Consider the following 21,069-nt stretch of genomic DNA (forward strand, 5'->3'; position numbering starts at 1 on the left):
CCATGCATTGCCCTGTCCTGTACTCACTGAGCAAAACGCAAATCAATCACTTTGAATTCAGGGTCCCGCCCCCCCTTAACAAGAGACATACATACTTGTGTTTAGAGTCCCTGCTCGAGCTGCCCAGTTTTGGAGTCTTAACTGTTTCAGATACCCAAAAATGATAATTTGGTCAAAAACTTTTTTGATACTTTAATTTAACCATGAAATTACATGTTAGGCAGAATGTCTATGCTTCTGTTTTTATCCTGTACAAGAACAGCGGATATGGATTTATACTGCCAATCTCTAAAAAGGACAAAAACCTACCATAAAAATCAAAGTCAATTGGAATATATGTGACTGCAAATAGGACTTGGATTGTGGCATGTCAGTTCTATTTTTCACTTTCCTTGAATGCTCAGCCTTTCTGCCTAGCATCTAATTTTGTGTTTCATGTGAAGAAAAAATATATTTATATACATGAGGATAGATGAATTATGACAAAATGTTGTCAACAAAATTAGCAAAAGTGGAAATTCTAGCTGCGTGTTTTTGTCCTCCACACTAATTAAGTGCAAACCTGCAGCCAATATCATTGGTCAGCTAAATCATGCAACAAAAGTTCAACGTTCAGAACAATCATGATGAATCTGATCGAGCAGTAATCAGGATGTGCTACAAACACAATACTACCTATGACAAAATGTTGTCAACAAAATGAGCAAAAGTGGAAATTCTAGCTGCGTGTTTTTGTCCTCCACACTAATTAAGTGCAAACCTTCAGCCAATATCATTGGTCAGCTAAATCATGCAACAAAAGTTCAACGTTCAGAACAATCATGATGAATCTGATCGAGCAGTAATCAGGATGTGCTACAAACACAATACTACCGTTAGGATTAGGGTTGTAAGTTTAGTATTTGTTTCAGGCAGTCAGCATTGTGGTTGAGGAATGAAATCTTTAGAATTGACTGCAGAGTTGGGTTTGCACTCACATATTCTAGGTTGTTGTTTTCTTTCTGCAGGGATGATGAATTGATCTTTGTTTTTTCTCAGACTCAGCATCATGTGAATGACCTGTATGAAGATCTCCGAGATGGACATAACCTGATCTCCCTTCTGGAGGTCCTCTCCGGAGAGACGCTGGTGAGTGTTACCAAACGTCATCCTCCGCTAATGCAGCTAAACAACCAGTCAAGAGAAGACCATCTCTAATCCCATTCAACCTCCAACCTTGCCTTCAGCCTTCACACAAAACAAATCCAAAGTCCTGATCCAGACCTCCAGGTCAAACACCGCACCATATTTATGGGTGATGCCTTGGAATACGTCTTCAAATTTGAATATTTTTACGTTTTGTTGAATCACACCCAAAACACTGGGTTCAGATATTCCAGAAAAATTCTTGACATCTTCCCATCAAACTGCTTAATCTCTTGGCTGTAGCTAAGACATTAACGTCACTCTTTGGCTTTTCTTTTGAATCTGTGTGGCTCCTCCTTGACTCTTTCTCTGCCTATCATTCCACCTTCCTTTGACCCTGACCCACCGTCTCTTTGCTGACCTTTGCCCCTTGACTTCTGTCTGCTCTCTTTGCACTTCTCTTGCTGGTCAAGCCGAGGGAGCGGGACGTTGTGCGCAGCGTGCGGTTGGTGAGTGATGCAGATGCTTCATTGGCATGGGTCACTCACTGTGGCTTGCTGTAGTCTTGTTTTCATTTGTTTCCCACTCTTATTAGAGTTACTTTGATGCTGTCTCAACACTATAAAATGCTAGGTATCTCAGCTGATTAAAGTAATAAGGGTAATTATTCAGCAGGTTGGTAGCTAAATGTTGAAAGACTTCATTAAGAATTCTAAATTTAAAGATTTAAAAGATTCAAGATCTGTTTGCAAAAAAACATTGCTGTCTTAAGCATGTTTTTTCTTCTAATTTTAGGGACTTTTATTTTGAAGGTTTACTATAAGGAATAGCATTACAGTAGCCGTTTCATTTACTCTCATTCAACAGTTTGGCAGCTAAATATTGAAATATTTATAATAAAAAAAAAAGATTTAAAATCCTAAGCTATGTTGTGCAAAACAACATTACTTTCTTAATAAAGCATGTTTTTGCTTCTAATTTGAGGGACTTTTATTTTGGAATTTGACTGTTGTGAATAACATTACAGTAGCCCTGTTTCATTTACTCTTAATCGGTTCCGCTTGCGCATGACTGACGCTGTTTCTCTTTATGACATCCTCTATCTGAACCTCGTCACAGTTTGGGTGTGTGACCGATACAGCGAATGACTGATATCTAAGTGACTGCCAAATAAATCCACATTTATTTTGAAGCAATATATGTACAACTGATTATAAGTGCAGAACAACACGTTTGTGCAAGACGTGCTTTTTTTAAGTTAAAGTTGTTCAGGTCATAAAAACATGTTTGCAAACTCTTGGGGTGTGCTTGGAGAGTCAGATGTTTTGAGTTCTTTCCTATAATGCAATTATTGTTTTTTTTTAGCATTCAGTAGTTTTTAGCATTCATCCACAATGTTATACCATGTTACATCCCTAAAGCCACAAGACCATCACTTCTGTCAAATAGTCTTGAAGACCCCATGAAATGACTCGACGTGCATTTTATTAATTTTTTAAATTGCATTATCTGTGTTGACGCATTTCCTACTAAAACAGGAAGTTGGGGCGTGGCATATCAAAGCAGGTATTATTTGTAGGGGGTGAGCTCATTCTTGTGTGGAGCTTATTGGATTTGCATATGCTCCTGATCGCAACATGAATCAGAAAATAAAAACGGTGCATTTTAAATGCAGATTTAGTTTTTCTGTCACCTAGCATACAGATGTCCTCAATGCTAGCAGACATGGACTAAAAACCCCAAAAACTCAACGTTTTGATTTCATGGGGTCTTTGATGTCTTTTCTTAGCGTGCTCATAAATATTGTAGCCTCACTACAAGGTCCTCCTTGTTCTTCATTCTTTCTTCATTTAGACCTTCCGAAGAAGCTTCTCTGGGCACTCAAGGACGCGTCTCAGTCTCATCCTTTCTGTCAACAATGTCATGTGTCTTATTCCCCCTCTGTCTGTCTCCACAGCCTCGTGAGAGAGGACGCATGCGATTCCACAAACTGCAGAATGTGCAGATAGCACTGGATTTCCTCCGACACCGGCAGGTACGAGAACATCTCAACTTACAAACTATATTAAAAGGATAGTTTGTCCAAAGATGACAGTTGTCCTTATTGTCCTTATTCAACCTCATTTGTTTTCTTTCATCCATGGATTACCAAAGGAGACATTTAGCAGATTGTCCTAGCAGCTCCCTTACATAAAGTGACCATATTTTGGTCACAGCAAAACTGACCATCAAAGAATTGGGTAACACTTTATTTTGATGGTCCCTTTTGAACATTCTGTTGACAATAAGTAACGTTGCACCTACATGTCTACTTACTATCATCAGAGTATCAGTAGACTGTTTGCTTAATATCTGCTAACTCTTTATTGTGATGGTCTCCCAACAGATGCTCTACTGACTATAATTAACTTTGCAAGTACGTCAGCTTATTCTAACCCTAACCCTACCAGTCTACTAATACTCTAATGAGAGTAGACATGTTGGTGCAGCGTTACTTATAATCAACAGAATGTGTTAAAGGGACCATCAAAATAAAGTGAAGCCAAGAATGGTAAAAAAGCCATTTGCATCATCAGTCCTGGTAACAATTCACTTGCATGGTGTGGAAAAGAGCAAAATGGGTATTTTGCTTTAAATGCCTCCTTGAGTGTTTCACGGAAGTAAGTACTGTAAGTCATTTAAATTCATCTTAAACTCAAATGTGAAATGCTGTTCTTCTCTGTAAATCACAGGTGAAGTTGGTGAATATCAGGAACGATGACATTGCCGACGGGAACCCAAAGCTGACATTGGGTCTCATATGGACCATCATCCTCCACTTCCAGGTCTCCTGTTCTGTCAGTGTTGAGTTCCCATACCATTTACCTCCTCCTCTTCCTCCTGGGCTCCAAATCGGTCTGATCAATCACTGGTTCTATTCATTCTTTGGGTCATATTGATTTCCAATCAATCATCAACAGGGTCAATCGTTTTTGCTTCAAACCAGTATCTGCCTCATGCAATAAAATGCTTTTGTTGTTGTTGTTGTTTTAAATCCTACTTTAATCAGGATTATCCATTATGATCCAACAACAACAGTCTTAGTATGTGAAAATGAAGCAGTTTGTTTGATTCTCTAGACGAATCTGTTCAGTGTCTTAGGCGCCATGAGGAGTCTCTGATCTAATCTATTTTCATAATCTAATATCCAGGATGTTTTGTAGATCTAAATTATGTGAACCTGTTGTTCAAGGTGTTCAATTACAATCACACCCTGATTTATTCCACCTCAAACAATTAAAAACAATACAAAAACTCAGTCACAATACAGCTGCCAGGAGACTGACACAAATTCAGCCAGTTGTGCTTCTTGAGTATGTTCTTCACGTGTTTGGGGGAATTTAATTTTCTTTTGATTGATCAAGTTGGCAGGACTTCTGGTTTGTACAGCAGAAGTAGAGAGGTTTATGTAGAGGTGTGGCGTATGGACTCCTGCCCACTTTCTCAATAAATAAAAGAGTTTTCTCTTTATGGGGGTAGCCTGACCAAGAAGATAGTCTTATGACCAGGGATTTAGATGGTGCCAACCTTCTGCTTAAAGATTATTGTGGTTTTGCAACCTCCCATGTGCTTGGCATTAAACAATATCTAATCATTGCTTAACATAGAGGGTCTACATATCATTTTTAAAAGTAAGGACAGAAAAGCAGCATATTTACAAGATTAAGTTAAGTTTAAATATCATTAGTTTAAGCCTAAACCTTTTCCTCAGCTTCTTCATCTTGTTCTATTGAGCTCCCCCCGAATTCTAAACAGAATCATGCATTTAACTTCAAACAAATGACAACATTTGTTTATTTATTTATTTATGAATGAATGAATTAATGAAATGTTGGAACACATAAAACTCATAAACTCAGGACTGTCTGTCCTGGATAAACTGGGCATTTGGTCACCATAATTTGTTCAAATCGAAGCCTTAAAACAGTGTTTGTGAGTAACTAAAAGCAGCTGTACTACATCAGTCATTGTGAAAGCGTTATCAAAATAGCACCGTTTTCAATAAGAAGCTACTTTTCTAACATGTAATATTGTAGCGAGAAAAAGCGCACTATTTTCAATGGCATGTTGTATTGCACATGCACAATTACAATACTGAAAAGCAATATTCAAACACGCTCTTCTAGTCTACTGAATTATTCAGACGGTTTGTTTTGTAACTGATTCATTGAAATCAGATCAATGTTGCCAGAAGTATAGTTTTTGTCTTTTTTTTGTAGACAAATACATACAAGTATCTAGTTTAATGCTTGTTTTATTAACTGGATTTAGTCTAAAAATGTTTTTCTGTTTGAGATCTTCATTATTTTTGTGGCAGATACTGTTGTTTAAATGCTTCAAACTGAGCTTATGGCTCGGCAAGCTACAGTTTATATATATAGCTTACCCAACACTGACCGTAAACCAATGCCCAAGCTGATTGGGTTTTCCTTTATAGAACTGCATTGTTTTTGCTACATTTTTTCATGGATTAAGTATAATGACATGTCTCAGGGGGGTCCTAGGAGGTCAATGGTATTCATTGGGGCTGAATTGCTATTGTAATGCATGGCTATAATTTATCAACCACTCTGATTATTTATTGATTTGCGTATGATAAACATATGGCTGCTGCTACCGCATGTCACTAAATCCATGCAACTAATTTTTCTGGGCTGGCAGATTTCAGATATCCAGGTGAACGGTCAGTCAGATGATATGTCAGCGAAGGAGAAGCTGCTCCTCTGGTCTCGGCGTATGGTGGAGGGTTACTCTGGTATCCGCTGCGATAACTTCACCACTAGCTGGAGGGACGGAAAGCTCTTCAATGCTGTTATACACAAACACGAGTAAGTGCCTCTGTACTAAATCTCAAGATTGGGGTTTGGCTAAAGTAGTAGTTGTCACCAGTGCATTGTCGCATAATTCATCTTTTTTGGTGTTTCTTGATATTTCCTTGAAATATTTATCATTAGTCTCATAGGTACTCAAAATTACAGCCTTCTTTTAGCAATGTTGGAATAAAGAAAAGTGCTACCTGACTCAAGTTTGAGCTTCACTCTTGATCAAACTTGTCCTTGATACCATGGAGTAAAGTGTTCGGATCTGAATTCAGCACATATTTTTGTGGAGATAAATGAGCGCAGAAGAGTCAAATCAGTGCACATGACAGACAGTTACTCGCAGTCTTCTAGAGTTTAATCAGCCTTTGACGTTCAAACATTTTAAAGGACTTTTCTGTAACACTTTACTTAAAGCCTTTATATATATAATGCATTGTAAAAGTAGTTTTAATGCATTAATTATGCCTTGTAATGCACATTATAATGCATTGTATGATCTCATGAATAATTGTAACCACAGTTATAATACATGATCTATTCATTGGTACGCATTTAGAAAGAATAATGCATTAAAGAACAAGAAAAAAAAAACCTTCAAATATTATCATGCATTTTAACTTTGGTTACAGTTATTTTTGAAAAGTATGTTATGAATGCATTATACATAAAGCCTTTAAGTGTTACTGACAGTTCTTTTTTAATGAATACAAAAAGAGATATAATGCAGAGTTTCTGAGCTGCTCAAGAAACAGTTATGAGATATACTAGATGCACCTTGACACTCTATTTTCAAGTGTATGCAAATGTAAATGAGATTTGAGAACTACAGCAGAGGACATCTAGAAGCCTAACTAGAAAGTAGATTTAATAGCTTGAAGTCAGGATGTTTTAAATAAGAAGTAGTAAAGGTAAATTGCAGTTTTAAGAGCTAAAATAGATTAATGTAATTTTGAAGCAGTTTTAAGATCAAAATTCAAAGTTGTATGGACTGCTTTCCTTAAGTTTTTGCAGCTTGTTGGCACAAAGTGATTTTATTGCCTTGGAAAGAGCAGCATGTAGATTCTTAAAAATATCTTCTTTTGTGTTCCACGTGGGTTTGGAAGGATATGAGCATAAATTAAATGAATGATGTAGTTTTTTGTAAGTGGGAAACAACTGTCCACATATGCCACACAGATCATGAAAGCAGTTTTTCTGTAATGAGCGTGTGTTCTGTATGCAGACGCAAGGACAAAAGAGAGCAGGAAGATATTGAATGAGAAAATAGTCTTAGATGAAATGTACAATGAAGACTGAAAGACAAATACCGTGAGGTGTGGTGCCTGTCGAAGTGGAGACAGGCCTCCCCGCAGGGCAGCTTTCTCGAAACGTTAACATGTACCTGCAAAGCCTGGGAACGCCCAACTGACCCTGACATTGGATTTGATGCTTTTGTCAGGTAGGAACACCCATAGGATTTGTCAGATCTGCCTCCTTTCAGAAACGAGGAAGAGGCTTTTACAGGCACCACCTGCATGACAGAAAACAACACTGCAAGTACAGTTTGCTTTCTTTTTTGGAGCTCTCTGGAAACAAATGGATTTCAGAAACTGAAGAGTAACTAATACCATGCAGAGGAGATATTAATATTTGGAAATTCAAGAGCTATATAATTGGAATTGCATTGCGTGCAAGCACATTTTGGGCCACGATGATGCTCAACATGAAGAGGCGTCTGTCCTTTAAGAAGCGTCGCACCAGCTCCAGCAGCACTGTGGCTTCTGCCAGTGACGTGGAGGACCGTGTGGTCATGCTGTGCGAGGATATTCCCTCCGAGGACTCCGGCCGTGGCTCCCAGAGTCCAGGCGCTCGCTCCATCGGAGACTCTCAGACGGGATACGGGCCGGACTGGAGCTCAGGGAGCCATTTACCAGAGAGAGACCTGAGGCAGATCCATGGAGGCTTCAGGACGGACGATCTGAGCATGGTGGCAGACGTTCAGTACCACGCTGGAGAATTTTATGCCATGCCTTCCAGCATACATTTCACAGAGATGCCTGGGTGCTTGCTTCATTTATCACACTTTTTTTATGGTGCAGAATCTAAAGGTTTTGATGTTTGAATCATTAAGTGTTAGTGTGTAGAGTTTGTTCGCTCTCTGTTGTTTTGAGCTGCTCCCAGCTCTGGGTATTCATGGCATGTGAGTTATGGCTCCATCCCTCCGGAGAAACGAGACAGATGTTTTTTTTTTATTTATGGAGCAGGTGGCCACTTTACCTGTGTCTCTGAACTCATTATGTCCCTCTACTATTAAGCAACTAGTATACTTATTTTATTCTGCAATATTCAAATCCACTAACTCCAATGATTTAAAATGTTGTCATTGTGATTTCATTATATATTTTTTGGTAACATTATACAGTAAGGTTTCATTTGTTAACATGAACTAACAACGAAAAATACGTCTAAAGCATTTATTAATCTTTGTTAATTTCAACATTTAAACATGCATTATTAAAATAAAAAGTTGTATCTACCTGAGCCATCATGAACTAATAATGGAGCAAAGTTAACAAAGATGAATGAATACTGTAACAAATGTATCGCTCATTGTTAGTTAATGTTAGTCAATGCATTAACTAATCTTACCTAATGAGACCTTACTGTAAAAGTTACAATTTTGTATGCATTAGATTGCATTTGCAATTCATTTTTTGTTGAGTGTTCCAGTGATTTAAACGTTTGATACTGCATTTCTTACACACTCACTTTAGTTACTCTTGATTTCACCAGGCCCAGGTTTATCGACATGGGGAAGGTGTACCGCCAGTCCAACCTGGAGAACCTGGAACAGGCTTTTTCAGTGGCAGAGCACGAACTTGGGGTCACACGACTGCTTGACCCAGAGGGTAATGTTAAAGCACTATAAGCTGATTTTGAAGAAAGTTATTAGATATTAACATCCAGTGTTGAAGCTAAATGTATTAGTTCAGTCCCACAACACCGTAGGTTGATCTTTCATTGAGTTTAGGATCCCATGACCTTTGACATTTGAAAAGCGTCAAAAGTATGTGCCTTTACATGAGCACTACAGTGTTTATTATAAATGATTTATTTGTGCACATCATTACTTGTAATCTTTAATTAAAAACATTAACTTTGATGATTTGTTCACCGGAGCAAGATCACAGAAATAAGCAAACGAAAAGAATCTAACTAAACCAATCAGTTCCTGATGGACGAAATATGTTGTTGTTGTTGTTGTTTTTTTTTTACATTTTACCCGTTCAAGATGCTATTTCACTTGGATATGCATCATAATGGAGAAGAAAAGATGATCACAGTTTCATGCCGACAAAAATCGAAATAGTTTGATTGAAATCTGCTTAAACAAATGACACACAAACAATCATATGTTTTCATTTAAACACAGTGAACAAAAAACGAATGCTTATTAAACTGCAATTCTTTCTGTTGCAGATGTGGATGTGCCTCACCCTGATGAGAAGTCCATCATCACCTATGTGTCCTCCCTTTACGACGCTATGCCACGTGTCCCAGACGTCCAGGACGGCGTCAAAGCCAATGTGAGCATTTCCTTCATCATTTCAATATGACGTAATTCCCACTTAACAACCCAGTTCCAGACTTAGGCAGTCAGCACATAGTCCAGTTAATATGCCGTCGAACCAAATCTAATAAAACTATATGAATGAGGTCTCTTAAGGTTTCCTGCCTGTGAAAATTCCCACACTACTGCTAAATAGCATCAGTGTCCAGTCTCTCTGACAATGACAAGATGATCGTCATTTACTCAGCAACTTGTTCCAGACCTCATGATTTTATTTCATTCGTGCAACACAAAAGGAGAAGTTTAGCAGAATGTTCGTGCAGCTCCTTTTTAGTACAATCACAGTGAATGGGGACTAAAGGTGCGGTTACATTTACTGCTGCTCAGAGAAATTTCACGGGCAAAATCCAGTCATTTTAATAGGAATCCACACAATCTGGAGTTCTGTGTGAAGACGAAAAGTTCCCCACACAGGTTTTGCTCACGTTCATGTTGGTTATGCAAATTCAATGCCTTCAGCAACAGAAAGATGCTTGGTTTGAAAGTGACTAATCTGCGTTCTGTGCTCTCTATTAACAGTAGACAATGGATTGTTTTTGCATGCAACATTTTGCTGACATGACCACACTTTAAGACTGTTGAGCTCCTAAAATTATCTATAACTATATTCCAAGATGTGTAAAACTATGCACTCTTTAAAAAAGGGGGGTTCCAAATAAGGGATTTTTGCAGTGATGAAGAACCATTTTTGGTTCCCTAAAGAATCTTTCAGTGAACAGTTCCTAAAAGAGCCATTTCTGTTCTTAGTGTGAAGAATATTTTAATAATCTGAAGAATCTTTTCCTGCTATAAAGATCCTTTTGTGCAATGAAAAGGTTGCATGCATTCAAATATGGTGAATCAAGACCCTTTTTGACCCTCATCGGGTTTACAAAATGACAGAAGGCTCCTCTTTCACCTCTTTCCTTGTTTACACCTTAAAGAAGGATAGAAGGTTAAGAATATAAACTTGAAGAGGTAATAGATGTTGTGTGATCTGGATCCCTGCCATCTGTTCTTATATAACACCATCCAGCTGCTGTCAGATGCAGTTTATTTCATTCCTCCTTCACACCGTCGGCATCTGTTATGAGAAGAGAATTAGATGATCTGTGTGAGTTGTGTCACAGACTATCAATAAGCCTGTATCAGCTATTTCTGTACTTTGATGCATCCCTCCCTTCATATGCTGTTATCAGACAAGGCTACGATTGTTGACATCTAATTGAGTGAATGTGGTAAGTAGTGACTTCGCACAGGGACAAAAGAGCTTCCCTGTTCCTCTCTGAATAGTTTTTGTGTGGTCTTGTTCCCGGCTGCAGGAGCTGGAGCTGCGCTGGCAGGAGTATTACGAGCTGGTCACCGTTCTTCTCCAGTGGATCAGACATCATGTACTCATCTTCGAGGAGAGGAAGTTTCCCAGCAGCTATGAGGAGGTCGAGGTGAGTCTGCTGTTGTGTGGTCTGGGTTGCTACTAGTTACTCTTTTTGTATTCAGTTACTGAATGAATTGCAGTCTTCATTATCTGTTGTGCTGTGCTGTCTGTGAGTTGCACATTGGTTTTGTGTTGAATTATCTGGGTCACTGTCCTTTAAAGGACCAGATAAGTTGGTCACCAGCATATGCTGCGATTTGGAGACTGCATAGAAACCAGCACCAAATGAACACTAGCTATTATAGCCAGCATATAAATTTGAAATGGTCTAAGCTGGAATTTATTTTATTTTATTTTATTTTATTTTATTTTATTTTATTTTATTTTATTTTTCCATTTTAATACATTTTTAATATATATTGGGGGGGGGGCACTTTACAATAACCTTCCTTAGTTAGCCTTAGTTAATGTATTGCACTAGCAACAAACAATACATTTGTTACAGTATTTATGAATCTTTGTTAATGTTAGTTATAAATAAAAATGTACATGTAATAAAAATACACGTGTTAATTGATGTTAATGTAATAAAAATACACATGTTCATTGTTAGTCCGGTTCATTAAATAATATTGGTCACACTTTAGTTTGGGGACCAGTTCTCACTATTAACTAACTATTAATAATGAATTTTGCCTCAGTGAATTTAACAGATTATAACAGATTATATAAAAGTGTTACAGTTATAGTACAGTTAATATATAAAGTGTTACAGTTCATTAAATGTCATAATAGTTTTTATTAAGTTTTAGTTTCAGTTATTTTAGTACTTCAGCTAAAATAAAATGTTATTATTTTACATTTTATTTCAGTTAAAGTCTATTTTATTTAAAGTAATGACGATGTGTTTTAAGGTTATAGTTTTAGTCTTAGTTAATCCCAAGTTATTGCACCGTGTCAGATTTCTGTGTTTATTTATTAAATTGCTTGTTTGTTTATATTGTAGCTTCTGTGGCGTCAGTTTCTGAAATTTAAAGAAACAGAGCTTCCCGCCAAAGAGTCAGACAAGAGCCGCTCCAAACACCTCTACCAGTCCTTTGAGGTTTGTACACAGGATCCGAATATGTTATGCTACAGTCATGGATATTTAAACATGTAGCATGAGACGTGAATTATTTTAGCTTACCTGTTGCTAAAGTGAAGGTGTTTTAAATCTGTCTAACGATCTGTTTCTTCTCTCTTAATGTGTTTTACCATCATTTGCCCACAGAGTGTGGTTCACGCTGGTCAGGTCAAGGTTCCTCCTGGTTATCATCCCATTGACGTTGAGAAGGAATGGGGGCATCTACATGTGGCCATTCTGGAGAGAGAGAGACTGCTCCGGATAGAGTTTGAGAGGTGAGGAGCAGTCTTAGTTTTGTCATGGCTTTTATTTTGTGGTCATTGAGAATATGTAATGTGTGTGTAATGAAACGACAGCCAGACTAGAATAGAACCGTCTGCCAGTCATCACATCAGCCATTATAACTCACAATGAAGACCATTCTAGACTAATGAGAGCTGCGTGAGAATGATACGATGCTACCTATCTGTACCAGATCTCAGTGTGGTCTACAGTACTTAAAATCTATGAATTTTATTGCATTCGATAGAAAATATCAAATATGAAAAAGTGGCATCCACAGACAGAGCTTTTCTTTTTACTCTTCTTCAGCTGGAGTTTTGGTGATTTTTAGTTCATCACATTAACTGTGAGCAAGTGATGGCACTTTATGTCTGTATTTGCATCACTAGATTTATTGTTTAAGCATGTAAAACTGTCTGTTAACTATGTTTACATATTAATACCTGTTCAGTATTCAGCAGTACTCTAATGAACGACAGTGTGAACTACAGTTTCACATGTGAAGCGTCTAGCCTATCATTTACATATAGAAGTAAAAAGGAGAACTAAATTACAGCCGTTTTGATAAAAGAAACCTTGATTTTTTGTGAAATACTTCAGTTTTGCAAGGAGAATGGAGAAAAATAGTTTGTGTTTCTGTTTTAGTTGTAAAACATTAAACAATTTTGGTTTGGCTTAGTGACATTATTACACCTTTAATGACAACTCCAAACTTTAAAAAACTCTTTAACCTTCCTAGTTATATAGAGACTGATGAATCTGTATTCATCATATAGTGACTTCCAAATAAATGTGTTTCCATTCAGTTTCTGTGAAGCAGTGTACTGTAGCAAGTTTACTGTCAATGAGACCGAAAGAGAATGTTGTGATTATATTCTGCACTAAATGAAATGAAATAGTTATCGATATCCATCATCTTGAAGGAGAGGGAGTTTCATCCAAAACAGGACACGTCCCCTGTCACAAGACAATGCTGCTTTTTGCTGGACGAGAGTAATATGCAGCACACAGTTTCTTTATGGACTGTGGAATGACTGACCAAGCGCCACAACAGCTTTATCCTGGCTGTGGTTTGGTCTGTCCGAGTCCCATGACAGGATTATAGCTAGAAAAACATGCTTTTTTATGCATTTTGGGGAGAGTCTTGCATGCTGTTGGACTGTAAAAATGGCCTTTTTGACAGACCCGTATCATTTAGAGTATTTGCTTCGTTGTGAAAAACAGTGAGTTTCTTGATACATGCTTTTTTGTGGCTTGTTTTGTCGATTACTTTTAACCAACTAATGTCCAGGTGATTTTAGGGTAACACTATATTTTAAGGTGTCCTTGTTACACATGTTACATGTACTTTCAATTATAATAACAATTATGCATAATTACATGCAAGTAACCCTAAGCCAAACCCGAATCCTAACCCTAACCATATAGTAAGTACATGTAGTTAATATTAATATTACTCAGTACTTAAATGTATAATTACACTGTAACAAGGACACCTTAAAATAAAGTGTAACTGATTTTAGTTATTTGAAGTAATTCCACATAGTTTTTAACATACGTGACCCTGGAGCACAAAAGCAGTCTTAAGTCGCTGGGGTATATTTGTAGCAATAGCCAAAAATACAGTGTACGGGTCAAAATTATTGATTTTTCTTTTATGCCAAAAATCATTAGGATATTAAGTAAAGATCATGTTCCATGGAGATATTTTGTAAATTTCCTACTTAATTTTTGATTAGTAATATGCATTGCTGAGAACTTAATTTAGACAACTTTAAAGATGATTTTCTCAGTATTTAGATTTTTTTGCACCCTCAGATTCCAGATTTTCAAATAGTTGTATCTCGGCCAAATTTTGTCCTATCCTAACAAACCATACATCAATAAGCTTATTTATTCAGCTTTCAGATGATGTACAAATCTCATTGACCCTTATGACTGGTTTTGTGGTCCAGGGTCACATATATATTAACATATACTAGCATATATGTTTGTTTTATTGTATTAAAAATCCTGTCCCTTAATTTTATTGAAAAATATTCCAGTTGTTTGTGCAATAGTCTCGCGTACATCAGACCTTTGATTAATCGGCACAATGTCTGGCCCTCATTGCAGCTCATTCTGACCACGAACTGCCAGTTTAGAAAAAATAGTAATTTAATTGTCTGCGAACTCTGATCATTTGCAGGTTAGAGCGTCTCCAGCAGATCGTCAGTAAAGTGCAGATGGAATCAGGCATGTGCGAGGAACAGCTCAACCAGACTGAGTCTCTGCTGCAGACGGTGAGATCATACTTACTTAAAACACACTACTAGTCGGTCAAACTGTGAAGCAAACTTTGCATTGTAGTGACTCTTGCTTTGGTTGCAGGACATTCGTCTCCTGAGTGCCGGGAAACCAGCGCAGCACACGGTTGAGGTGGAGAGGGATCTGGACAAAGCTGACGGCATGATCCGGCTCCTCTTCAATGACGTTCAGCTGCTCAAAGATGGGCGCCACCTGCAGGCAGAGCAGATGTATCGCAGGTGAGTCCATATAGTGGAAAACCTTCTTCCAGTAGCCTTCAGTATATTAAAAAGGGATATTTCTTTCCCCTTTGGACCTACAAGGAATTCTATTGGATGAAACAACTATGTCATTCTATAACAAATAATGTAAGCAACCCGAATGACAGCGGTTTTCTTTTCTCAGGGTCTACCGCTTACACGAGCGCTTGGTGAACTTGCGCAGCGACTACAATCTGAGGCTCAAGCCCAGCGTCAGCACGGCCTCTCACGCCATCACACGCGTTACCCAGAAGCCCATGCAGCGCCCGCGGCCCGAGCTCGATGAGGTCACGCTCCGTTACGCGCAGGACCTGTTATCTTGGGTGGAGGAGAACCAGCGGCGGATCGATACGGCCGAGTGGGGCATCGATCTTCCCTCTGTGGAGTCTCAGCTGGGCAGCCACAGAGGACTTCACCAAACCATCGAGGACTTCAGGGCGAAGATCGAGCGCGCACGAACAGATGAGGTACTTTTGTTTGTTTATTTAGTTAATTTTTTTTAATTGAAACTACTTTTACTAAAAGAGTGTTTACATATTAAACGTATGCCATTATCTCTGAAGCATATTTTGATGGACTGTGATGTCTTGAACTACACTAGGACTTTAATTTTCAGTTGACACTTATGGAAAGATTTTTTTTTTTTTAATTGAAACCAGATTTATATTTTTAATCAAAGATAAAAAAAAATTGGTAACACTTTACTTAAAGCCTTTATGTATAATGCATTATAAAAGTAGTTATAATACATTAATTATGCATTGTAATGCACCTTATAATGCATTGTACGATCTCATGAACAATTGTAACCTCAGTTAATAGATTATAACACTTGTCAATTCATTGTTACACTATGCCTTTTATTTTATTTTTTTTATTTATGCCTTTTTTAATTTGGTTATAATTATTAACAACAATGTATAATGTATTACAACGAACATTATGAATAATTATAATGCATTATAGCCTTTAATAACCCTTTATAATGCATTATACATAAAGGCTTTAAGTAAAGTGTTACAAAATTTGTATCTTTTATCATTGATTAACCCTTTTATTTATTTGCCTTTTTATTGTTGTTTTATAAAGTTAAAAGCTGTTTATTTTTTATTTTTTTACTTTTTTTTTTTCACTTGTTTCTCACCATGAATATGCGAAATAATCTTTAAATAAACAATTAATCATATGTGTTAAATTTGCCAGAATTTGACGCCTTTCTCTCAACCATATTTTTTATTTGCCCACTATAGCAAATTTGATTGTTTATATTGGCGTGAAATGCAAACTATATTGTCGGCCAGATTTAATCTGCCAAATGCAACTATATAGGCCCATTTACATTAAGAATGATAACTACATAGACAAATATAATAATTACTACATTGTGCCACTTTATATGCTTGAGCTCTTTAAAGCAGGATGGATTCTGGTTGGCTGTCAATGTTTTTATTGTTCATCAGCTGAAAAAACATTGTTCTGAAACTGATTTCAGTGTTATTGTTCTTCTGTGTCATTATCATTATAACTGTGGTGTGGACTTCCCCATTCTCATTGAATTAGAAAGATTATTAAAACTTTATAGGTATCGCTGTAGTTACTGTCTTTGGTGTGAACAGCCCTTAAGGCATGAAGATATTAAAATATTATAAACATTAGCATCATGATTTTCTATAAAGCTGCTTTAAAACAATGAACATACTGTGAAAAGCGCTATAAAAAACAATTTGACTTAACTAAATTAAGAAAATGGTTAATTTTACCTTCTAAGAAGGTCTCTTGTGACATCTCTACCTGTTTGTGTGTTTCAGAACCAGCTCTCGCCTGCTAGTAAAGGCACATACAGAGAATATCTGGGCAAACTGGATCTGCAGTACAACAAACTGCTGGTGAGTGTTTTAACCGGTAGCTATTAAAAATCACTAGGCCTTGCAGAGTGTCAGCATACGTCTCTCTTCTTCTCTAGAACTCCTCTAAATCCCGTCTGAGAAATCTTGACCAGCTGTATAACTTCGTCAGCGCCGCCACCAAGGACCTGATGTGGCTCAATGACAAAGAGGAAGAGGAGATCAACTACGACTGGAGTGAGCGCAACACCAACATGGCTGCAAAGAAAGAGAACTACTCAGTAAGTGCAGAGCGGTTTATAATCCTGATTCTCTGTTTAGGGTTAGGAGTTTGACTATAATTGGTTAATAAATAGGCTGCTGCAAGACTGGTTGCCTATTACAGTTGGACCAGGTGTAAATGGAGAATATTGTACAATTTGGATAGTTTAATGGTTTAATTAAATCCTCAGGGACTCATGCGAGAACTGGAACTTAGAGAGAAGAAAATCAATGACATCCAGGCCACTGGAGACAGACTCATCAAAGACGGACATCCAGGCAAGAAGACTGTTGAGGTACGGAGTCAACTATTAATGTTTTTAAAAGAAGCCGCTCACCAAGACTGCATTTATTTGATAAATAATGCAGGAAAAATATAAAATATATTTAGAATTTAAAATGACTGTTTTTTTATGTGAATATATGTTGCAATGTAATTAATAAGCAGAATTTTCAGCATCATTACTCCAGTCTTCAGTGTCACATGATCCTTCAGAAATCATTCTAATATGCTGATTTGCTGCATAAGACACATTTGTGACCCTTGACCACAAAACCAGTCATAAGGGTCAATTTTTTAAAATTGAGATGTATACATCATCTGAAAGTTGAACAAATACGTTTCCATTGATGTGTGGTTTGTTAGGATAGGACAATATTTGGTCGAGATACAACTATTTGAAAATCTAGAATCTGAGGGTGCAAAAAAATCAAAATATTGAGAAAATCATCTTTAAAGTTGTCCAAATGAAGTTCTTAGCAATGCATATTAAAAATCAAAAATTACGTTTTGATATATTTACAGTAGGAAATTTACAAAATATCTTCATGGAACATGATCTTTACTTAATATCCTAATGATTTTTGGCATAAAAGAAAAATCAATAATTTTGACCCAAACAATGTATTGTTGGCTACTGCTACAAATATACCCCAGCGACTTAAGACTGCTTTTGTGCTCCAGGGTCACATTTCTGATTATTATCAGTGTTGAAGACAGTTTTGAATGCTAGTGTATGTTGTAAGTGTTACGTGTGTGTTGTGTTGATCTTCAGGCCTTCACCGCAGCTCTGCAGACGCAGTGGAGCTGGATCCTCCAGGTGTGCTGTTGCATTGAAACTCATCTCAGAGAGAACACGGCGTACTTCCAGGTACAGCATCATCAGATGTGCACATCTTTGTTGGTCAGTCATGTTTAAGAAGTATTCACCTCCCTCACCTGCTTTACCCGTAGTTCTTTGCTGATGTGAGAGATGCTGAGGAGAGGATGAAGAAGATGCAGGAGACCATGAAGAAGAAGTACATGTGTGACCGCTCCACCACTGCCACTCGTCTGGAGGATCTACTGCAGGACGCTGTTGTGAGTTTGCTTTTTGTTGTCAGTGGATGGCTTATAAACACTAAACTGTAATGCTAGTGTTTGTTTTGCAAGTGTACAGTTATAGGTAGAGATTGCTTACTGCACACATTGATTGTATTGTATTACAGTATATTTTAGCGTGATTTTTGGAAATAGAATTGCGAATTTTCTGATAAAAATTGTGATTGTGATTTAAAATGCAATTTAAAAATAATAATAATAATAATCCAGGTTTGCTATGCTTGTTTGTAGGGCTGTACAGTGTGATCAAAATGTTGTGAATATATATCAGTATGGTTATAAATATTAATAATAGTAATAATATTTTACTAATAATTTACTAAATCTGAACAAAATAAGAAATATTACTGTTGTAATATTTCATTAAAATAAAAAACAAGTATTTAAGAAAAAACATAATAATAATAAAAAAAATAATAAAATAATTACTGAATCAAAATAAGAAGTATTACTATTGTAATATTTCACTAAAATAAAATAAAAATTGTATTTAAGAAAAAGTATTATTGTTGTTATTATTATTATTATATTACTAAATAAAAATCTTAAAATTGCTGACTCAAAACAAAATAAGAAATATTACTATTGTAATACCAAAATAAAAAATGAGTATTTAACAAAAATACATCATAATATTATTTATTTATTTGACATTACACCCGTAATATTATGTTGTCTTAATTTCTTTGTTTTCAAACGTTAAACCATCAAACTTTTATTTTGATGGAAAACCGCAGGAGCCCTTAAAGCTTGTCTTTTGTTGATAAACGTATTTAATAACTTAACAACAACTATGCAGGTTCGATCACTTCAATCTTAGAAGGATATTTCGACTTTGTTTCTTGAATGCAGTGCTGCATAAAACATTTTGGTAACACTTACAATAAGGATCATTAGTTAACTACTTTAGTTAACATGAACTAAGAATGAACAGTACTTCTACAGCATTTATTAACCTTAGCTAATGTTAATTTCAACATTTACTAATGCATTATTAAAATCAAAAGTTGTGCTTGTTAACATTAGCACTAACAATGACATTAGAACTAACAATGAATGAGTGTATTTTCATTAACTAACATTAACAAAGATTTAAAAATACTGTAATAAATGTATTGTTTGTTGATGTTAGTTAATACATTAGCTAACATTAACTAATGGAACCTTATTGTAAAGTGTTACTTATAACGCTATAAAAATAAAAAAGTAAAATGAATAAGTATCTTTAAGCTGACTAAGCGAGTTTGACCACAGGAGGAAAGAGAGCAGCTGAACGAGTTCAAGTCTGACATCGGCAGCCTGAACAATAGAGCCAAGTCCGTCGTCCAGCTGAAGCCGCGTGACCCCACCAGCGCCTTCAGAGGCAAGCTGCACATCCGGGCCGTGTGTGACTTCAAACAGATGGAGGTAGAGTCCGTCCCCGTCCCTGTCCGGTCGCTCTCACCTCTCACACACACCATCAGCCTGTGCTTGTGCTGCACGCTCAAACCCCTGTTTCTCCTGACAGATCACCGTGCACAAGGGCGACGAGTGCGCGCTCATCACGTGCCGTCCATCTGCTTCCTGCTGCCACCCGTCAACAAGGAGGCTGTGGAGAGTGTGTCCAGGTGCATTACACACACTACACTGTCACAGCAGTACTTCAAACAAACATTGGTGTTTACTGCCTACCACTGTTATTGATTTATTATTACAGGATTCGACAATGTTCTGAATTAGATTTTGATTTTATGTTTTCCAATTTTTAATAAAGTTTTAGGTAATCAAGTTTTAGTCATTTTCCTTTGTGTTTTTGTCATTTTTATTAGCGTTTTTCTTTATTATGCATATATAGTATTATTTAGTTTGACTTATTTTGTATTATCTGTCTGTCTGTCTGTCTGTCTGTCTGTCTGTCTATCATCTATCTATCTATCTATCTATCTATCTGTCTGTCTATCTGTCTGTCTGTCTGTCTATCATCTATCTATCTATCTATCTATCTATCTGTCTGTCTATCTGTCTGTCTGTCTGTCTATCATCTATCTATCTATCTATCTATCTATCTGTCTGTCTATCTGTCTGTCTGTCTGTCTATCATCTATCTATCTATCTATCTATCTATCTGTCTGTCTATCTGTCTGTCTGTCTGTCTATCATCTATCTATCTATCTATCTATCTATCTGTCTGTCTATCTGTCTGTCTGTCTGTCTATCATCTATCTATCTATCTATCTATCTATCTGTCTGTCTATCTGTCTGTCTGTCTGTCTATCATCTATCTATCTATCTATCTATCTATCTGTCTGTCTATCTGTCTGTCTGTCTGTCTATCATCTATCTATCTATCTATCTATCTATCTGTCTGTCTATCTGTCTGTCTGTCTGTCTATCATCTATCTATCTATCTATCTATCTATCTGTCTGTCTATCTGTCTGTCTGTCTGTCTATCATCTATCTATCTATCTATCTATCTATCTGTCTGTCTATCTGTCTGTCTGTCTGTCTATCATCTATCTATCTATCTATCTATCTATCTGTCTGTCTATCTGTCTGTCTGTCTGTCTATCATCTATCTATCTATCTATCTATCTATCTGTCTGTCTATCTGTCTGTCTGTCTGTCTATCATCTATCTATCTATCTATCTATCTATCTGTCTGTCTATCTGTCTGTCTGTCTGTCTATCATCTATCTATCTA

At 36.8% G+C, this 21,069-nt stretch overlaps 1 protein-coding gene across 1 annotated transcript in view; it reads left to right on the plus strand.

Annotated features, from left to right (window-relative positions):
- Positions 1-21,069, plus strand: part of plecb (plectin b) — a 78,273-nt gene that overhangs the window by 33,394 nt on the left and 23,810 nt on the right. Inside the window, 20 exon segments of the mRNA XM_016486847.1 lie at positions 1,039-1,128; positions 3,083-3,160; positions 3,858-3,950; positions 5,827-5,993; positions 8,760-8,875; positions 9,447-9,553; positions 10,899-11,018; positions 11,958-12,053; positions 12,222-12,349; positions 14,545-14,638; positions 14,727-14,881; positions 15,048-15,369; positions 16,711-16,788; positions 16,866-17,027; positions 17,199-17,303; positions 18,063-18,158; positions 18,242-18,367; positions 19,643-19,795; positions 19,896-19,931; positions 19,934-19,995. Coding sequence (XP_016342333.1) covers positions 1,039-1,128; positions 3,083-3,160; positions 3,858-3,950; positions 5,827-5,993; positions 8,760-8,875; positions 9,447-9,553; positions 10,899-11,018; positions 11,958-12,053; positions 12,222-12,349; positions 14,545-14,638; positions 14,727-14,881; positions 15,048-15,369; positions 16,711-16,788; positions 16,866-17,027; positions 17,199-17,303; positions 18,063-18,158; positions 18,242-18,367; positions 19,643-19,795; positions 19,896-19,931; positions 19,934-19,995 — 2,384 coding nt within the window.

This window comes from Sinocyclocheilus anshuiensis, unplaced genomic scaffold (assembly GCF_001515605.1).
Source record: "Sinocyclocheilus anshuiensis isolate Anshui unplaced genomic scaffold, SAMN03320099.WGS_v1.1 scaffold181, whole genome shotgun sequence".
Lineage (NCBI taxonomy): Eukaryota > Metazoa > Chordata > Actinopteri > Cypriniformes > Cyprinidae > Sinocyclocheilus > Sinocyclocheilus anshuiensis.